Raw genomic sequence first — 14772 nt, 5'->3', positions numbered from 1 at the left:
AGTCTGCTTACAGCAGACAGCTGGACGTCCTCCAGGGAACCAAAGGTAAACGTAGGATTTAAAAGGCGCTTTCAGACAAACTACGCTGAGAGAAATGATTTAATTTCATTATCAACATTCCCAACACAGTCACATGGTCACTGATAAGGATTACAAACATACTCTCTGATTTAAGAAGTACACCAAAGTGTTTTACAGCTTTTATTTCAATCTGACTAGTGTAACCAAACAGTTATAACACAGTAATCAGAGGTAGAACTAGTTTAATCTTAGAATTAACACGTCAAATTACTTTTTGTTCTCAAAGTGTCCGACCTCGTCCCCTTTGACAAGGTCCCTGAAATCCTGAGACAGAAGAAAAAACAGGTGAGAATCAACACAGCTGCTGTCAGTGGGCTGCGGGGAGGTTATCCTTCCACCAGGTGGCGCTACTGCACGAGATACTCCTGAAGAACAACACCGAGGAGCAGAAATGAGAAACTGTAGCAAATACAATAAACCATCAGTTTATAAATTAAACAAGAAAGCAAACTATAGTTAATCCTCCTCTTTGACCTCAAATAAACCTCCTATTTGTTTAATTGACATAATACATTCAATAACGTTTAAAACCAGAGAAAGACCATAAACTCATCATGACTCATATCTCTGTGATCAAGGTTGTTTTACTTCTTCAAATGAATTTTGAACTAGTTGTCTTCCATCATCTCCATAAAATCAGAGGACGTACAGCTGGTTACAGATGGTTGAGCTGTTTGGACACAGTAGAAAAGAAAGGTGCAGAAGAAGAATAACTGATAAAGTGAACCTCATGACTGTTGCAAAGAGGACATGCAGGGCTGCAGGAGAAGAACAGACAAACTATGCCTCCATACTCGTCTGCTTATCCAGAGCCAGGTCACGAATGTAGCATCCTAAGCAGAGAAGCTTTGACCTCCCTCTCCCCAGCCACCTCCTCCAGCTTACCCAGGGGAATAAGGATGACTGCGATCCCCAACACACACCCTCTGGACCCCCTTCTTAAAGATGGGAACCAACACCTCGGTCTCTTAATCGATAAGTACCACCCCTGATCTCCATGCAGCATTGCAAAGGTGCGCCAACCAAGACAGGCCTCCAGCATTCAGAGGCTTCATGAACTCGGCCGACCTCATCCTTTGAAGTTTAACTTGCCTGAGTGATGTCACCCCCCCAATGATGTCACACTCGTCCAAAGACTCTGCATCCTCTATGGAAGGCGTGTCGGCGGGATAAAGAGGTTCTTTCAGTATTTCTCAACTGAAGTCAGCAATTCCCCCTCTGCAGTGTATACTGTGTGGGTAGATCAATGCTTCCCCGTCCTGAGTCATCCGGCAGTTTACCAGAATCACGTCAAGGATGCCCAAAAGTCTTTTTCCATGGGATTGTTTTTTAAAGCTGATGTCTGGGACAGTTACATGGGAAGCATTTATGGATTTTTCATGGACTGACCCATCTCAATCTCCAGTACTACCTCAAAAGAAACTAACTGGATCAAATTGTTCAACTGAACAATGTTGTTTGGCTAAGAGCAAACAGCTTAACAAGATGGAGTCTCTTGTAATCGAGATCCTGTGATTCTCCCAAAATAAATTCAAGTGCATTGCAAGGTAAAAAGTCAGAAGCATTAACTCACCTTCTTCTTATTGAGCTTCATCTGGCAGCAGGAGAACAGTCCACACACTACATACATAGCAGCTGCGATGAAGCAGTTGTAGCCCACCTTCTGGTACACGTCATAGGCCCTGTGAGGTGGATTTAAACTGAGAAAATAGAAACATTGCAAAAGAAAAGTTACACATCTCATGAATGATTCAGTCACTGCAGATACACAGCAGAATGAACAAGTACTGAACACATCACGCATGTTCTATGTAAATATATTTCTAAAGGTGCTATTGAACTACAACACATCCCATTCATACATGCAAAGAAATCAAACCACAGATGTCTTTAAATTATGTGTTATAATGAGAAATGACAAAGGGAAAAGCATATTTAATACTTCGTACAAGGACAGTTTCTAGATGCCTCTTGTATGCAGAAACTAGTCACGTGCATTACTCAGGTGGGATTTTGGTCCATTTTTTCACACAAACAGTCTTGAAATCCTGAAGGTTCCCCTTCTATGAACTCTGACCTTTAGTTATTTCCATACGTTTTCAGTAGGATTCAGGTCAGGTGACTGACTGAGCTAATCTAGCAGCTTCTTCTTTCTCTGAAATCAAATGAGACTTTCCTTGGCTGTGTTTGGGATCCATTGTCTGGTAGATGGCAACAAAGTTTGTGAGTCTAAGGAGCTTGGAAAGAAAAGCGTCTGGACTTCTTTAAGTTGCTTGAAGACGTTTCACCTCTCATCCGAGAAGCTTCTTCAGTTCGAAGGTCACATGGTGGAGAGTCTCAGATTTAAGCTCTGTGGGTGTATCCCCCACAAAGAGGGACAAAAGGACCACCTGATGATCCTCTACCTAATCACATGAGCCAGGGTTTTGGGTGAGCTCACTGTGAAACCTGGCCCCACCCTATCATGTGATTTCCTGAGGTCAGATGGCCCAGGGTGTGAGTGGGCATTTGGCGTCTGGGAAGTATCTCAAAACTGGACTATAGATGGCAGACAGTTGGTGTCGTAAGCCCCGCCTCTGTTCAAAGATGGCCGCTCACAGTGGACATAGATGGCTTCTTTTACTCCTCTTTCAAACCATCTGTCCTCTCTGTCCAAAATGTGAACACTGGCATCCTCAATGCCATTGTTCCCACTTTGGAAGCAACTTGAAGAAGTCCAGACGCTTTTCTTTTCAAGCTCCTTAGACTACGATGACCTGGATGACCGAGAACCTTCACAGACAAAGTTTCTGAGTATTTCTTCTTCAATATTTTGTCTCTGTACATTGTTCGTTCCCTCAGTTTATGAAGTATGTGGAAATGTGTATGTGGGAGCACCTCGTGGCCGGTTTATGGTGGAATGATTTTCTTTCCACATTATTTACTCCAGTGCTCACTGGAATTTACAGTAGTTTAGAAATTCTGTAACCAAGGGCATCAACTGGAAGAAGCAACTAGAGACTGAAGAGGTACAACACAAACACTATGGCAAAGGGGAGCCAGGACATCAAGTTGGGGATACCGTTGTCATTCCCACCCACCAAGCCCCAAGAACAACTTGCGTATTAAAGGCGTTGAGGGCAAGTACAGCTGAAAGAGAGGCTCAGTGGGGAACCCGGACTCTCCAAGACTCTGTGAAGGTTCTCAGTCATCCAGTCCACTACAGAAAGACAACACCTGCCTGTGAGGGTGACGCCTCCGTACCAGATGTGCTGAACAACTTCTACGCACGGTTTGACTCTCAGGACGTGATGATGAGGAAGACTACTCCCCTCACAACGACCAGGCTCTGTGTCTGATGTGAAGTACTGATGTGCACCGTTGTGTCTGCATCATTCTGTTCTGTCTGGTGTTGCACAATTTGGTGGGTTTTTTTGCCAGTTTTGCACACTTGCACTTTATGTAGTTCTGTGTTGATTGTTTGTCAAAGTGAGTTGAGGCAACTGTTTTTGTGATTTGGCGCTATCGAATAAAAACTGAGCTCAACTGAGCTGTGCCTGTAAGGGCTTATTAAACACAGGACAAAAACACAGGACGGTCGTTTAGCCCAAGATTTGCTACCCCTCCCCCAAAAGGTTGATTCTGTTCATCTGGATGTTTTCTCTTAAAACGAGCGTTTATACGGTTGGAAACCTGCAGTCAGCTGATAATGAGGAAGTCACTCTGCTACTCTTTGAGTCCAAACTTCCTGTTTTTCATTCTGGACCAGATTGAACCATTTTACTATTTATATTCCTTTTAAAATGTCCATGTTTAGCTCATTAGCAGCTAAGTGGAGGCCAAACGCTGCATCGTGTTCAAAAACAGGATCTCTTTCCCGTCTGCTGGACAGATTTGGTGACCTGTGGTTTATTGCTGAGGCAGATTTCAACTTTCAAGGAAGAATCGTGTTTCTACAAAAGACACAGCAATATCAAATAACATCATTAACCTTTTCTTCATTTACATTTTACGAGGGAAAGAGCGTTTTTCTGCTGTCTGTTTTCATTCCTTCTATTTAAGGCAGAAAATTGAAGCATAATTGGTGACTGTCTCTGCAGGAGCAGGATACCTGCAGCTGACAGGATACTAACCCTAAACAGAATGACCAACATGCAGTGCATCAGTCCAGCTCAAACAGACCAGTACTGAGCCAGAGTGCAGCTGCATAGGCAGAGATCTGGAGTGATGTGTTATAGCACAAGACTTACTCTTTAAATGTGTCTTCATCTGTCAAAGGCACATCTTCAATCAGTACTGCTGAATTTGTTGTAAAGAAGATGCCCAGCAAGGCCTGAGACAGAGAGGGGTATATTAGTCAAGCAGTGGCTCAGAGTAACTTGTAATGTGGTCCCAAATGGAATGAACATAACAGCAGGGTACAGCTCTTTATGATCCAGATATGTTTTTGACACAAATGCAATGCTTCCTAAACATTTACACAAAACAGGACTATTTAATACGCTATTGGATTAAACAGAGTCTTTCTTTACTCTTTAACTGGAGCTTCCTAAGCTGCCCTCTACTAACACTGGGAGGGAGATTCAGAAAAGTCAAACCATAGATCTGCTGTTATAGTTGCTGGTACAACAGGGTGTTTGCCTGACACTGTCTCTGCACCTTCACAGAAACAGCATACATGTCATGCACATCACGTTTTACGTTTAAAAGGGTCAGTCTGGACTCAAAATCTAACTTTATTTCAACCCACGTGGCTCATACACAAGTGTATGTAAGAGTTAAGGCTCCGTTTTCAGACACATTTAAATATATAATGTTAAGAAACTGGAATCACGTGACTGAGTGAACAGTAACTTCGTAACAAGAATTTAAGTGGCGCATAACGACGCAGCAAAGCAAAATCTCCACACTTACCAACATGACAACTCCCCACATGCTCAACACGATCCCACATGCGGCGAGTTTAGGTCCACAGATGAGGCCACGCATGATTCCACTCTGGTGCTCTTACTAGTCCACACAGAGAGCGTCAAACTAATCTCAGACTACGGTAGCTTCTTCGGACACGTGACTATGACCGAACAGGTTCCGGGATGTTGAAAGTTAGAAATAGAAACAAACCGATCGAGTGAAGTGTTTTATATTAGTGTGCGGTGCGATACATTTGCTCCTAACTTACTGTAATAAAAGCCTGACACGTCCGTCACGTACAAACCTCTAGTTACAAGTTTTCTGTAACAATCCGGTAAACGAAATCACGTGACCGCAATGTTCTCAGTCATGTGACCTTCCCTCTCCGCGCGCAGATACCTTTGGAAATACAGTAATTTCCTGATTTCACAACAACATGAACGCACGCCTGTCTACTTTATTCTCTGCGCTTATTTTGTGTGATAGACTTTGAAACGCTCTGCTTTGCAGTAAACGCGTAGTGTATCACTAGAAAGTAAGCACTCATTTAACGCGGTGTCTTCTTGTGCACATGGCAGGCAAGTGATTTGAATGATAATATATATTTAGAAAAAACCACTGTAATGTATCTATGTGTGCCTTTGTAGTGGTACAGTATGGTTATGTATAGGTTTCCACCAGCCTGCACTGTGCAGTGTGTGTGAGATAGATACACCATAACAGTACCTGATGATAAGCTGGATTTAGACCAAATTTATTATAGCTTAAGTACAATTAAACAACAAACTGATGACTAATACAACCTACAGCATATAAATGGAGATGGAGTGTTTAAGGAAAAAGATTCGCAGCATGAAACATTAATCTGGATCAGAACTAAGTAAACTATGCAGCAACCCTACATTTCTTTACTCGTGTGGCTCTTTTTTAAAGAGTTGTGCATAAATAAGCACGTTTCTGTTTTTCAATCTTCCCTTCATTGTGTGAACATATATTTTTGGTAAACAGACTTATGTACTGCTTTTCTAACTCTATCTGCTTTTTTCTATTTCTGTTTTACCAGGTTCATTCACCCATTCACAGACAAGCACTTTCTTCTATACACTGGCACACACACTCTCACGGATGTATCGTGACAACCCGACAGACACTTGGACATGCAGACCGAAGCAGCCAGAGATCAAATGATCAACCTTCCACCTGGTAGATCACCCACTCTACCTTCTGAGCCACAGCCATCCGTCATGCTGTACCTCATACTATCCCCTCTGGACTTGTGTGTTGTTGTTTCTACAGTAGCGTCACCAGTGTGTAGTCAGATCTCATTTCTGTAAACAATTAAGGTGTTTTATGGTAAAATATAACAATATAAAAGATAAATACAATATAAATTGTCAATAGACTGCCTAAATGTTAACAATGTAAACCACCATGTGTCACTCAAAGAAGCCCCAAAAAGACCAGATCCCCTGCTCTTTAACTACAGTAACTGATCATGATAAGCACGAATGCGATTATCGGTGTGCTTAGCTTTAGTCTGCACCCATCAAGAAGTTATTGTGAAAGATGTTCTGAGGACATTGCTATTCAGTATTTTTTCTTTCTTTAAAGCCAAGGTAAGAGTATCAGTTTCAACCAGGAACCTTCCTGCTGTGAGGTGACAGTTCTAACCACTGCAGCACCACGAAGCACTGGCCTGAGTGTCAAACTGCTGAAGCGTTTTCCCCGGGACTATACAAAATAGATTCTCAGTGTAGACATCACAGTGTGTATGATTTTAGTTTGAGGATGGACAGACTTATACGGCCATATTTTAAAAGAACGTGCTACAATCTGTGGTTCCAACAGTGTGCCAGCACTTTAACATTATGAAAAGGTTTTTGAACATTCTGTTAAAACGTTTCTTCTTGGTAACCTTTTTTAGTTTTTTTTCAGTTTTTATCCTCAATATCGTACGGAGCCCCGCAGGGGACATGGAAGAAAAAAAATTAAGACGGACTTTTGCGAGATCTCGCAAAACAAACTCGCGATCTCGCAAAAGTCCGTCTTAATTTTTTTTTCTCCCATGTCCCCTGCGGGGCTCCGTAATATCATCTACTAATCTGATTAGGGTTAGATGTATTTTTCTTGTAAGTATTCACGTCCTCAAGTTTACCCCGTTTCGAGTGACCCGGTCACAGTGAGTTCTTAAAAACTGAGATTTACGAGTGCACCCTGAAGCCAGCGCGAGCCATCTGCTGAGCGCGCGCACATCCGTCTGTCGTCAGTGACATGATAGGAAAGAAGTTTGAAGGCAGATAAAACACCTTTTGCAGCAGTATGCAGCGCGGTATGAAAAAGACTGCCTTTTCCAAGCAGTGATACTAAAGACGGCGGGAGAGCTGCTTTCTAGCTGTGGAGCTACATTAGCTAAGTGGCTATGCTGTTAGCATCGTAGTAGCTGTAATTGAACTGAAGGACATCATTGAGTGTGTGCTATCACAGAGACCAGCGAAATGACCTCAGCTTCTACTAAAGTAAGTCAGTCTGACACGTGAACATTTAGCATGTATTACATGGTGTGCATACAGTGTTGTTATTAGGGTTGCCAACTCCCTGAAAAATAAATAAGGGACACCTCGTGGCCAGGGCCGGGCGACCCAGTTGTCTTCACCCTTCCCAGTGTGGTGAATTTTCTAGCTCTTTTTTTGTGTGTGAAATTATTTTTTTTAACCCTTTGACTTGAATTTGATTTAAGTAGATGTGTATTCTTTGTGATATGAACACATGTGAAACAAATGATCATTTAGCCATTTATTTTTAGCTCAAAATGACAACATTAACACATAAAACAGGTCTCTTTCTTAAACAGAAGCCTGTCATGCTTAACTTTTGAGAATATAAGTAAATCTTTCTTTAAAAGAACTCTGTCCTGCTTAACTTAAAATAATAGAAAACAATAGAAAGAAAAATATTCTTGTAACAGTGCACATTTAGTGCATTTAGTACAATTGGCTTCAGCTGAGGTATTATTTCAGCTTTTCTAATGCTAATCAGCTGCTCCTGTTTGTAAACCCGCTTGTTCCCATGATTACGCATCATAACTCATCATCATTATTCATCTATGTATTACTTTTATGTATTAGTCATCTATTTGTTGTAATCATCTATCCTTGCAGTCGTTTATTACACAAAATAAATTATATTATCACACTTCTGGCCACATAGCGCTGATATTCATTGCACATGCCCATATTAACTTTTTCCAGCCAGGTGTTTTCCTTTTCCCATTCTTCCCTTTCTCTGAGGGGAACAAACATTGCTGCTCTAACGCTGGGCTCACACTGTGCGGTTTTAGGCCCATTTTGAGCCGATTTTTGAGTGATCGGACCGATTTTGGCCTTCATCGTGTAGTATACGTGGGGTAACGAGAAGTGATTAACACCTCACGACCAGCTCCCGATCATCAATCGCTCGTGAGCCGCTCACACTGCTCGCGCGCAAACACGTAAACGCCGTGAAAAAGACGGAGCAGCACGGCTGTGCAGCGTGTGATCTGGACACAAGCGATGGAGGCACAACTTGTAGAACTTTGAAAAGCTCATCCGAGCCTTTTCGATGTGGCATCACAAAATGATCACGACCACAACAACCGTGAAAATAGTTGGATTTACACTGCTGCTCATTCACAGCTGCCTGATCATGTTTTTCATTAGCAATTTAGCAAAGTTGATGGTGGTGGTGTGTCTGTGTGAGTGAGAGACAGAGAGCGAGCGACAGATTTTCTGTTATAACCTTAATTTTATGGAGGCACAGTGTGAGCACTCAGGTCGCATCAGAGCATCGGGCGGTATAGTGTGAGACCTGCATCGTGACCTACCAACTTCTAACCCCTGCGAGTCAATCGTGCAGTTTGAGCAGGAGCTGAATAACGTGACTGAAAAAATCGCACAGTGTCTGCCCAGCTTTAGGTGTACTGTCGTCCGAGACTTGCACCGCAGTGACGGCGTTTGTTTCCCTGTTGGCCATGCTTCTTGTTGTGGTCATCTGTTGTCTTCCGGTATTTTCTCCGTAAGCGACCTTTCCTCGACCAATGAGATGAGCGGTAATCTGAATTGTCATACTCGAATTGTCATAAGTGTGCTGTCAGCTCATTGGTCACAAAGCAGGAGAGGGGCTGGGAATTATGTTTTCAGACAAAACGTTAATTCCATAAACATTTATAGACTACTTTTGATTCTCACTGTATTACGGGACAAAGTGCGTCCCTTATTAGCTCAATACGGGACGTGTACTTTTGTTTCTAAATACGGGACGATTCCGTATTTTAAGGGACGGTTGGCAACCCTAGTTGTTATCCTTACACAAACGTACCAACCCCAGTTTGCACCGAGCTTCCCGCTGCTTCTACACAATGGCCAAAACATGGACTGAACTTTTCCAGGGGATCATCAAACAATATTGCAAAATCTTTAAGTTTTAGGACAAAATATCTAAAAAGCAACAGTGGAAAATCATGGATCATCTATGCCCACGTGTTGCTTTTGGTCCTTCTTTTCCAGTGAGGGGGAATCTGTATACCTCCACCCAGCACCAGTGTAAGCTGGTGCTGTTGTATTACTCTGTGCTGTGACTGCGTGCAGCAGGACACTGCACATAAACAACCTGGATCCCAATGATAAACGTCTATCTGAGCACTCAGCGTGCTTTATATAACTTGCCTCATTCACCCACACGCACTCATAATTTGGGGTTAATATCTTGCCCAAAGATATTTGGCAGGCAAATTGGAGCAGAGAGGGGTTGAACCACCAACCTTCTCTCAGCTGACCTGCTCTACCACCTAAATGTTAATCGCAGCATGTTGCAGTACACATCCCTTTATTACAACGTTCACCCTCTGTGGAACGATACGTAGTCATTTTCCATGGATGCTACTTGTCCACTTAACCACTCTGTGTTGGCCAGGTGGGCGAGATCTTCTCTGCAGCAGGAGCAGCCTTCACCAAACTAGGAGAACTCACCATGCAGCTTCACCCAGTGGCAGAGTCCAGTCCTGCCGGGTAACACTAGTCTCACACACCTTGTATAATTATAATAATTTGTCTAAAATGATATAAAAAGTAATGTTGTTGCATTTCGTATGGACTTGAGCTGTTTTTGTTGTTGGAGCCAAAAACTAAGATGTACTTTATATAAGTTTAATTTCATTATAAACCATTGAGTTAAGTAAATTAATTTTCTGTCTATAACAGAAAATTAATTTCTCAGTGTGCTTTATATAGTAAGGCAGGGTGTCCAACTCAAGGCCTCCAGTGTCCTGCAGGTTTAGACGTGTCCAGCTGATTTAAATGGCTAAATGACCTCCTCAACACATCTTGAAGTTCTCCAGAGGCCTGGAAATGACCTGATCATTTGATTCAGGTGTGCTGACCCAGGGTGAGATCTGAAACCTGCAGGACACCGGCCCTCGAGGCCTGGAGTTACCCACCCCTGTAGTAAGGTAAACGTTTTCACGAGGGGTCTCTAAGGCTACGTTCACACTGCAGGTCTTAATGCTCAATTCAGATTTTTTTTATCAAATCCGATTTTTCATTTATTTACTTTTTTGTCTGCTTGTTCACACTACAAATAAAATGCGACAGCAAACGCGCTCTAGTGTGAACCCTCAAAGCGGCCGCATGTGCAAAAGAAGACGTCACACACAACGCGCTCTGTTTAGACCCAGAGCAAACAGTGTTGTTGGACTGTCCATCCATCCATTCGCTACCGCTTTTCCTTTTCAGGGTCGTGGGGGGCGCTGGAGCCAATCCCAGCTGTCGTAGGGCGAGAGGCGGGGTACACCCTGGACAGGTCGCCAGTCTGTCACAGGGCTAACACACAGGGACAGACAACCATTCATACTCACATTCACACCTAGTGACAATTTGGATTTTCCAATTAACCTATCCCCACAAACTGCATGTCTTTGGACGGTGGGAGGAAGCCGGAGTACCCGGAGAGAACATGCAAACTCCACACGGAAAGACCCCGGCCTGATGGTGGAATTGAACTCAGGACCTTCTTGCTGTGTGGCAACAGTGCTAACCACCGTGCCACCGTGCTGCCCTGTTGTTGGACTGATAGCCTTAATATAAAGACCTGTTTCGGACTTTACATTTCCCAATTTTGCTTTAAGTTATAAAGTTATTGTGATATTTACATTTGGCCTAATAATGATCCTTATTGCTGTTTTAGAGGAGCGGTGCTTCAAAGGATAGTTGCAGATTCCTGTCAGAATCTGCAGATTATACAGTACAAATAAAATGTTCACGTTGTCTTCCCAACAGTTTCACTGGATAGCCAGGAAGCGTTCACGATGTCTTCTCCGGCGCTGATAGTTGGCGTCTGTCCTGTGTCAGTGACGTAAAAGACTGATTTAATGCAACATGACCGTTCAAACAGCAGTCGCTTTCTGAAACATCAGATATGTATCGGATTCAGTACCACATACGAAAGTGACCCAGGTCTGATTTGAAAATATCGGATTTGTGTCGTTCACACTGTCCTACCATGATCAGATATGGGTCGCATAGGGTCAAAAAAATCAGATTTGATGTGCTTTCGCCTGCAGTGTGAACGTAGCCTAAGTGGATGGATATTTGATTAAGTAGATTTACTAGATGTCCTTTCTGATGCAAACTCCAAAGGATTTGAGTAGTGTAAACCACTACACTATGGAGTCACTGCTTTATATAGTAAGGTAAAGGCCCAAATAACGAAGGAAAGACTCCAACAATCAGACCAGGCTACCCTTAAGGAGAGGAAACCATCTGCTAGAACAGGATGAGCATTTACGTGAGTCTACAACCCAAAACTTATACATGTGCATAGCATGCATGGCACAATTTCATGTACTGTAAATAATCTATAAACTATACTATAAATAACCTAATTTAAGTTAGGTTTGTGAGTGCATTAACTTGTGGGTCACCATAGCTGCATCTACTAAAAGAAGTTCAGTCTCTGTGACCTCCATCTCAAGGTCAGGGGTTTAAGTTTGCACATTCATAAGATTTTCAGAAAACTCGAGAATAATTCAACGTAGAATTTTTAAATTGAGACCATAGGTGTATCTACTAAAAATCTTGGACACGTCTTATTCATGAGAACAACCTCTGGGGCGTAAAACGTGTAACTTTGTGAGCCGGTTTTAATAATAAACATGAATCAGACACAGAGTGTTACAGTCAGAGTCAGACGAGTTACCAAATAAATGGTCACAGAACGTGTGATTCATCTGTGTCATCACATGTGCAGAGACTACCCAGTGTGGGCCGGAATAGCTTAATCCTTAATTTAGCTCCCATCTCTCCTCCAGCAGTTTGACAAAGAGCACAGTGAAGAGGAAACCATATGAAGATGGAGCTACGCCTGCAACTTCTGACAGTCCAAAGAAGGTCATCAAGAAATCCACTCTTGCTGTTGCCAGAGCATCGCAGGGCCCTCCAGCTGTTATCTCTGTGTCCACAGCTCAGGTTGTCATGGCAGCAGGTCTCCAGGGTCCCCCCTCCAGCCAGCCTCCTCTGAAGAAACAGAAGACTGCAGGTCTCCATCCTCGAGTCCACCAACAGTTTTATTCATTTCATAAAAAAAAAAAAAAAAAACTTTCTTGTAGCTTGTAAATAATAACTTTTTGTAAATTTTAAATACACAAAAATGAACAAATAATACAGAGAAGTGAAGTGAAGTGAGTGCTGTGTGTGTGCAGATGTGACCCTCAGCGCTCTGAATGATTCGGATGTGAACAGCGATCTTGTGGACATCGAGGAACTCGGTGAGCGATCCAACTCCAAAAAACTCAACAATTTTGATCAAGGTAAAGTTCATGAACAGAAAAAAACCACAGATGGATTGTTTTACGCTGAATTACACAAACAAACAGAAGCTGTCAAATATCCCTGGGGCAGGGATAGCTCAGTAGGTAGAGTGGTGGCCCCATGATCGGAAGGTCGGGGGTTCGACTCCACTGAATGGCTACCCTGAGGTACCCCTGAGCAAGGTACCGTCCCTACACACTGGGTTAAATGCAGAGGAACAATTTCCCTATGGGGACTAACACATACACACACATTGAAAAGTTGGGATCAAGTCAAAAGATTAGATAGCTTCTGCTTTAACATCATCGGGTCTGACTTCTGTTGTTCAGCAGAAAAAATTGGGTAGAAAACCCCATCCAGTAAGTCCTGCACCTCACTGGCCTTACCATCAGCAGTTTGGGCAAGTGGCTATCAGCTAAAGTTGAGAGCAGGGAAACTTTGGGTTTTCACATTAAAAAAAGTGACGTTGTGAGCATCTGCACTATCCAAAACATGTAAATGTGTACTAGCACAAAAGGAGGTTATGTAAAAAAGGCAGACGATCTATATAGGATCAGGCCACTGCAAGGTAAAGACGGGACAGTAATTCAATAAACTGGCAAAAACCCACAAGCCTGTATATTTATGGGCCCCATGTAAAGATTTGGACCATTTGATGATCTACAGTAAGTATATGAGACTTTCTTTTCTGTCTCCATAGATACTCTGAACCTGGACTCAAGCCTCATTATGAACCCCAGCGACCTGCCTCTGCTGTCCCGCTGATCCTCCTGTAAACGTCTAGAAGTGATGAAGAAACACTTGAAATAATTTGTAAAAATCAGGACTCGTGTTTGTAAGCAGTGGATGCTGAGCACTAGGATGAACAGCAGTCAGAATGTGTTGGTGATGAAGTTAGTTCTAGGCAAGTTGGCATAATGTGTGACCTTGTGTAATTTTCGTTTCCTTAAACTCTGGTTGGAGAAACATTTAGAATATCCCACTCTATTTATTTAAGTTACATTTCAGCAGAAAACCCTTGGCTTCACTGATAAAAGATAACCTTTGCAAAAGTTCTCCCGCTGCGGACGCAGGACATGTGTTTTTTAAACAAAGTTAAAGCATTTACAGAAACTCATTAAAAAGCTCCTCTATAATTTCCACTTCAGTGCCTCCAAATGCCTTTGTAAGATTCGATTTGTCATGTTGACAGCATAATTGCTGGCATGTGTTACTAATGTCTTTGACGAGCCAGTGTCCTGAGAAATCCACATCTCACTTTTGGCAGATATCTGTGGTTAAAACTTTGACTGTACAGACATGGCAGTAACAACATGATAAAAGGACATCTCAACTAACTTTACCAGGATTTCTCTGTAGAGCTCTGAAACACAACTAGTTTTCCACTAAACAGAATGACACCAGTGAGCTGAGACAATGTGGATGAATTCCAATTGAATATCAGAACCAGACTTTGTTCATCCCAAAGGGACAATTAAGATACAACAGAGCAGCATGACGTCGAAGACAAGGACAGAGCATAAACAGGCAATAAGAGTGAGATAATAAATACACAGAATATACAGTTTTAAAATTAAAGTGACTGAATAAGTGACTAAAGTGAGTAAAGTGTTGGGAATATAAAAAGAGATATTGCACCTCTCCAGCATCCATATCAAGCTCCTATTATTCCAGATTGGAGTCTGGAAGTTGAAACAATGTAACAAATGATGATTTTAATTGTTATTTTTTCTGTATGTAGAAACTGTCGGTTTTTGTGTATTTTAGCATTTGACAGCATCATGTATGTTTCATGCTGTTTAATCTTTTCTTTATATTCATGTGAGTGGAACATAAAGTTAAGGTGATAGATTTATTTTATCTCGACTTCATGCCTTTCATTTATTTTATTGCTTTGGCAGGAGCGTCACAGACGGGGAATTTTCATCAGTATCATTTTGCATGAAAGTGCTTGAGCTTTGAA

General features: G+C 42.2%; 2 protein-coding genes across 4 annotated transcripts; one reads left to right on the top strand and one right to left on the bottom strand.

The window, feature by feature from the left end:
- Positions 1-81: 81 nt before the first annotated feature.
- LOC147329659 (ribonuclease kappa-A-like) lies at positions 82-5294 on the bottom strand. The gene is made up of 4 exons (XM_086290960.1): positions 4975-5294; positions 4311-4393; positions 1655-1781; positions 82-446 (listed from the first exon to the last, which is right to left on the bottom strand). Exons 1-4 carry the CDS (start codon positions 5047-5049, stop codon positions 429-431), a joined length of 303 nt encoding a protein of 100 aa, XP_086147086.1. The 5' UTR covers positions 5050-5294; the 3' UTR covers positions 82-428.
- Positions 5295-7025: 1731 nt separating this feature from the next.
- Positions 7026-14669, top strand: LOC147329658 (BPTF-associated chromatin complex component 1). 3 transcript variants are annotated; one of them, XM_086290959.1, is made up of 5 exons: positions 7026-7487; positions 9919-10013; positions 12311-12537; positions 12701-12766; positions 13510-14669. In XM_086290959.1, exons 1-5 carry the CDS (start codon positions 7467-7469, stop codon positions 13572-13574), a joined length of 474 nt encoding a protein of 157 aa, XP_086147085.1. In that variant the 5' UTR covers positions 7026-7466; the 3' UTR covers positions 13575-14669. The 3 variants fall into 3 exon arrangements, with proteins under 3 accessions (XP_086147085.1, XP_086147082.1, XP_086147083.1); XM_086290956.1 differs by having other exon boundaries at positions 7043-7487; positions 12701-12808; XM_086290957.1 differs by having other exon boundaries at positions 7047-7487; positions 12314-12537; positions 12701-12808.
- The last annotated feature ends 103 nt before the right edge of the window (positions 14670-14772 follow it).

The sequence above is a fragment of the Aulonocara sp. 'chitande type north' Nkhata Bay genome, linkage group LG5 (genome assembly GCF_057382095.1).
Source record: "Aulonocara sp. 'chitande type north' Nkhata Bay isolate Kocher_YH1m ecotype deep benthic linkage group LG5, A_spYH_male_GT1.1, whole genome shotgun sequence".
Classification (NCBI taxonomy): Eukaryota; Metazoa; Chordata; class Actinopteri; order Cichliformes; family Cichlidae; genus Aulonocara; species Aulonocara sp. 'chitande type north' Nkhata Bay.
This window is presented reverse-complemented; position numbering and strand designations above follow the sequence as displayed.

What these genes read in the sequence shown, in the direction of transcription:
- LOC147329659 (XM_086290960.1), bottom strand. Translation starts at nt 5,049, where the DNA reads ATGCGTGGCCTCATCTGTGGACCTAAACTCGCCGCATGTGGGATCGTG. An exon ending in TGTGGGGAGTTGTCATGTTG is followed by an intron (nt 4,394 to 4,974) that starts GTAAGTGTGGAG and finishes TCTCTGTCTCAG; the next exon opens with GCCTTGCTGGGCATCTTCTT. An exon ending in GATGAAGACACATTTAAAGA is followed by an intron (nt 1,782 to 4,310) that starts GTAAGTCTTGTG and finishes CTATTTTCTCAG; the next exon opens with TTTAAATCCACCTCACAGGG.
- LOC147329658 (XM_086290956.1), top strand. Translation starts at nt 7,467, where the DNA reads ATGACCTCAGCTTCTACTAAA. An exon ending in GCAGAGTCCAGTCCTGCCGG is followed by an intron (nt 10,014 to 12,310) that starts GTAACACTAGTC and finishes TCTCTCCTCCAG; the next exon opens with CAGTTTGACAAAGAGCACAG. An exon ending in GAAGAAACAGAAGACTGCAG is followed by an intron (nt 12,538 to 12,700) that starts GTCTCCATCCTC and finishes GTGTGTGTGCAG; the next exon opens with ATGTGACCCTCAGCGCTCTG.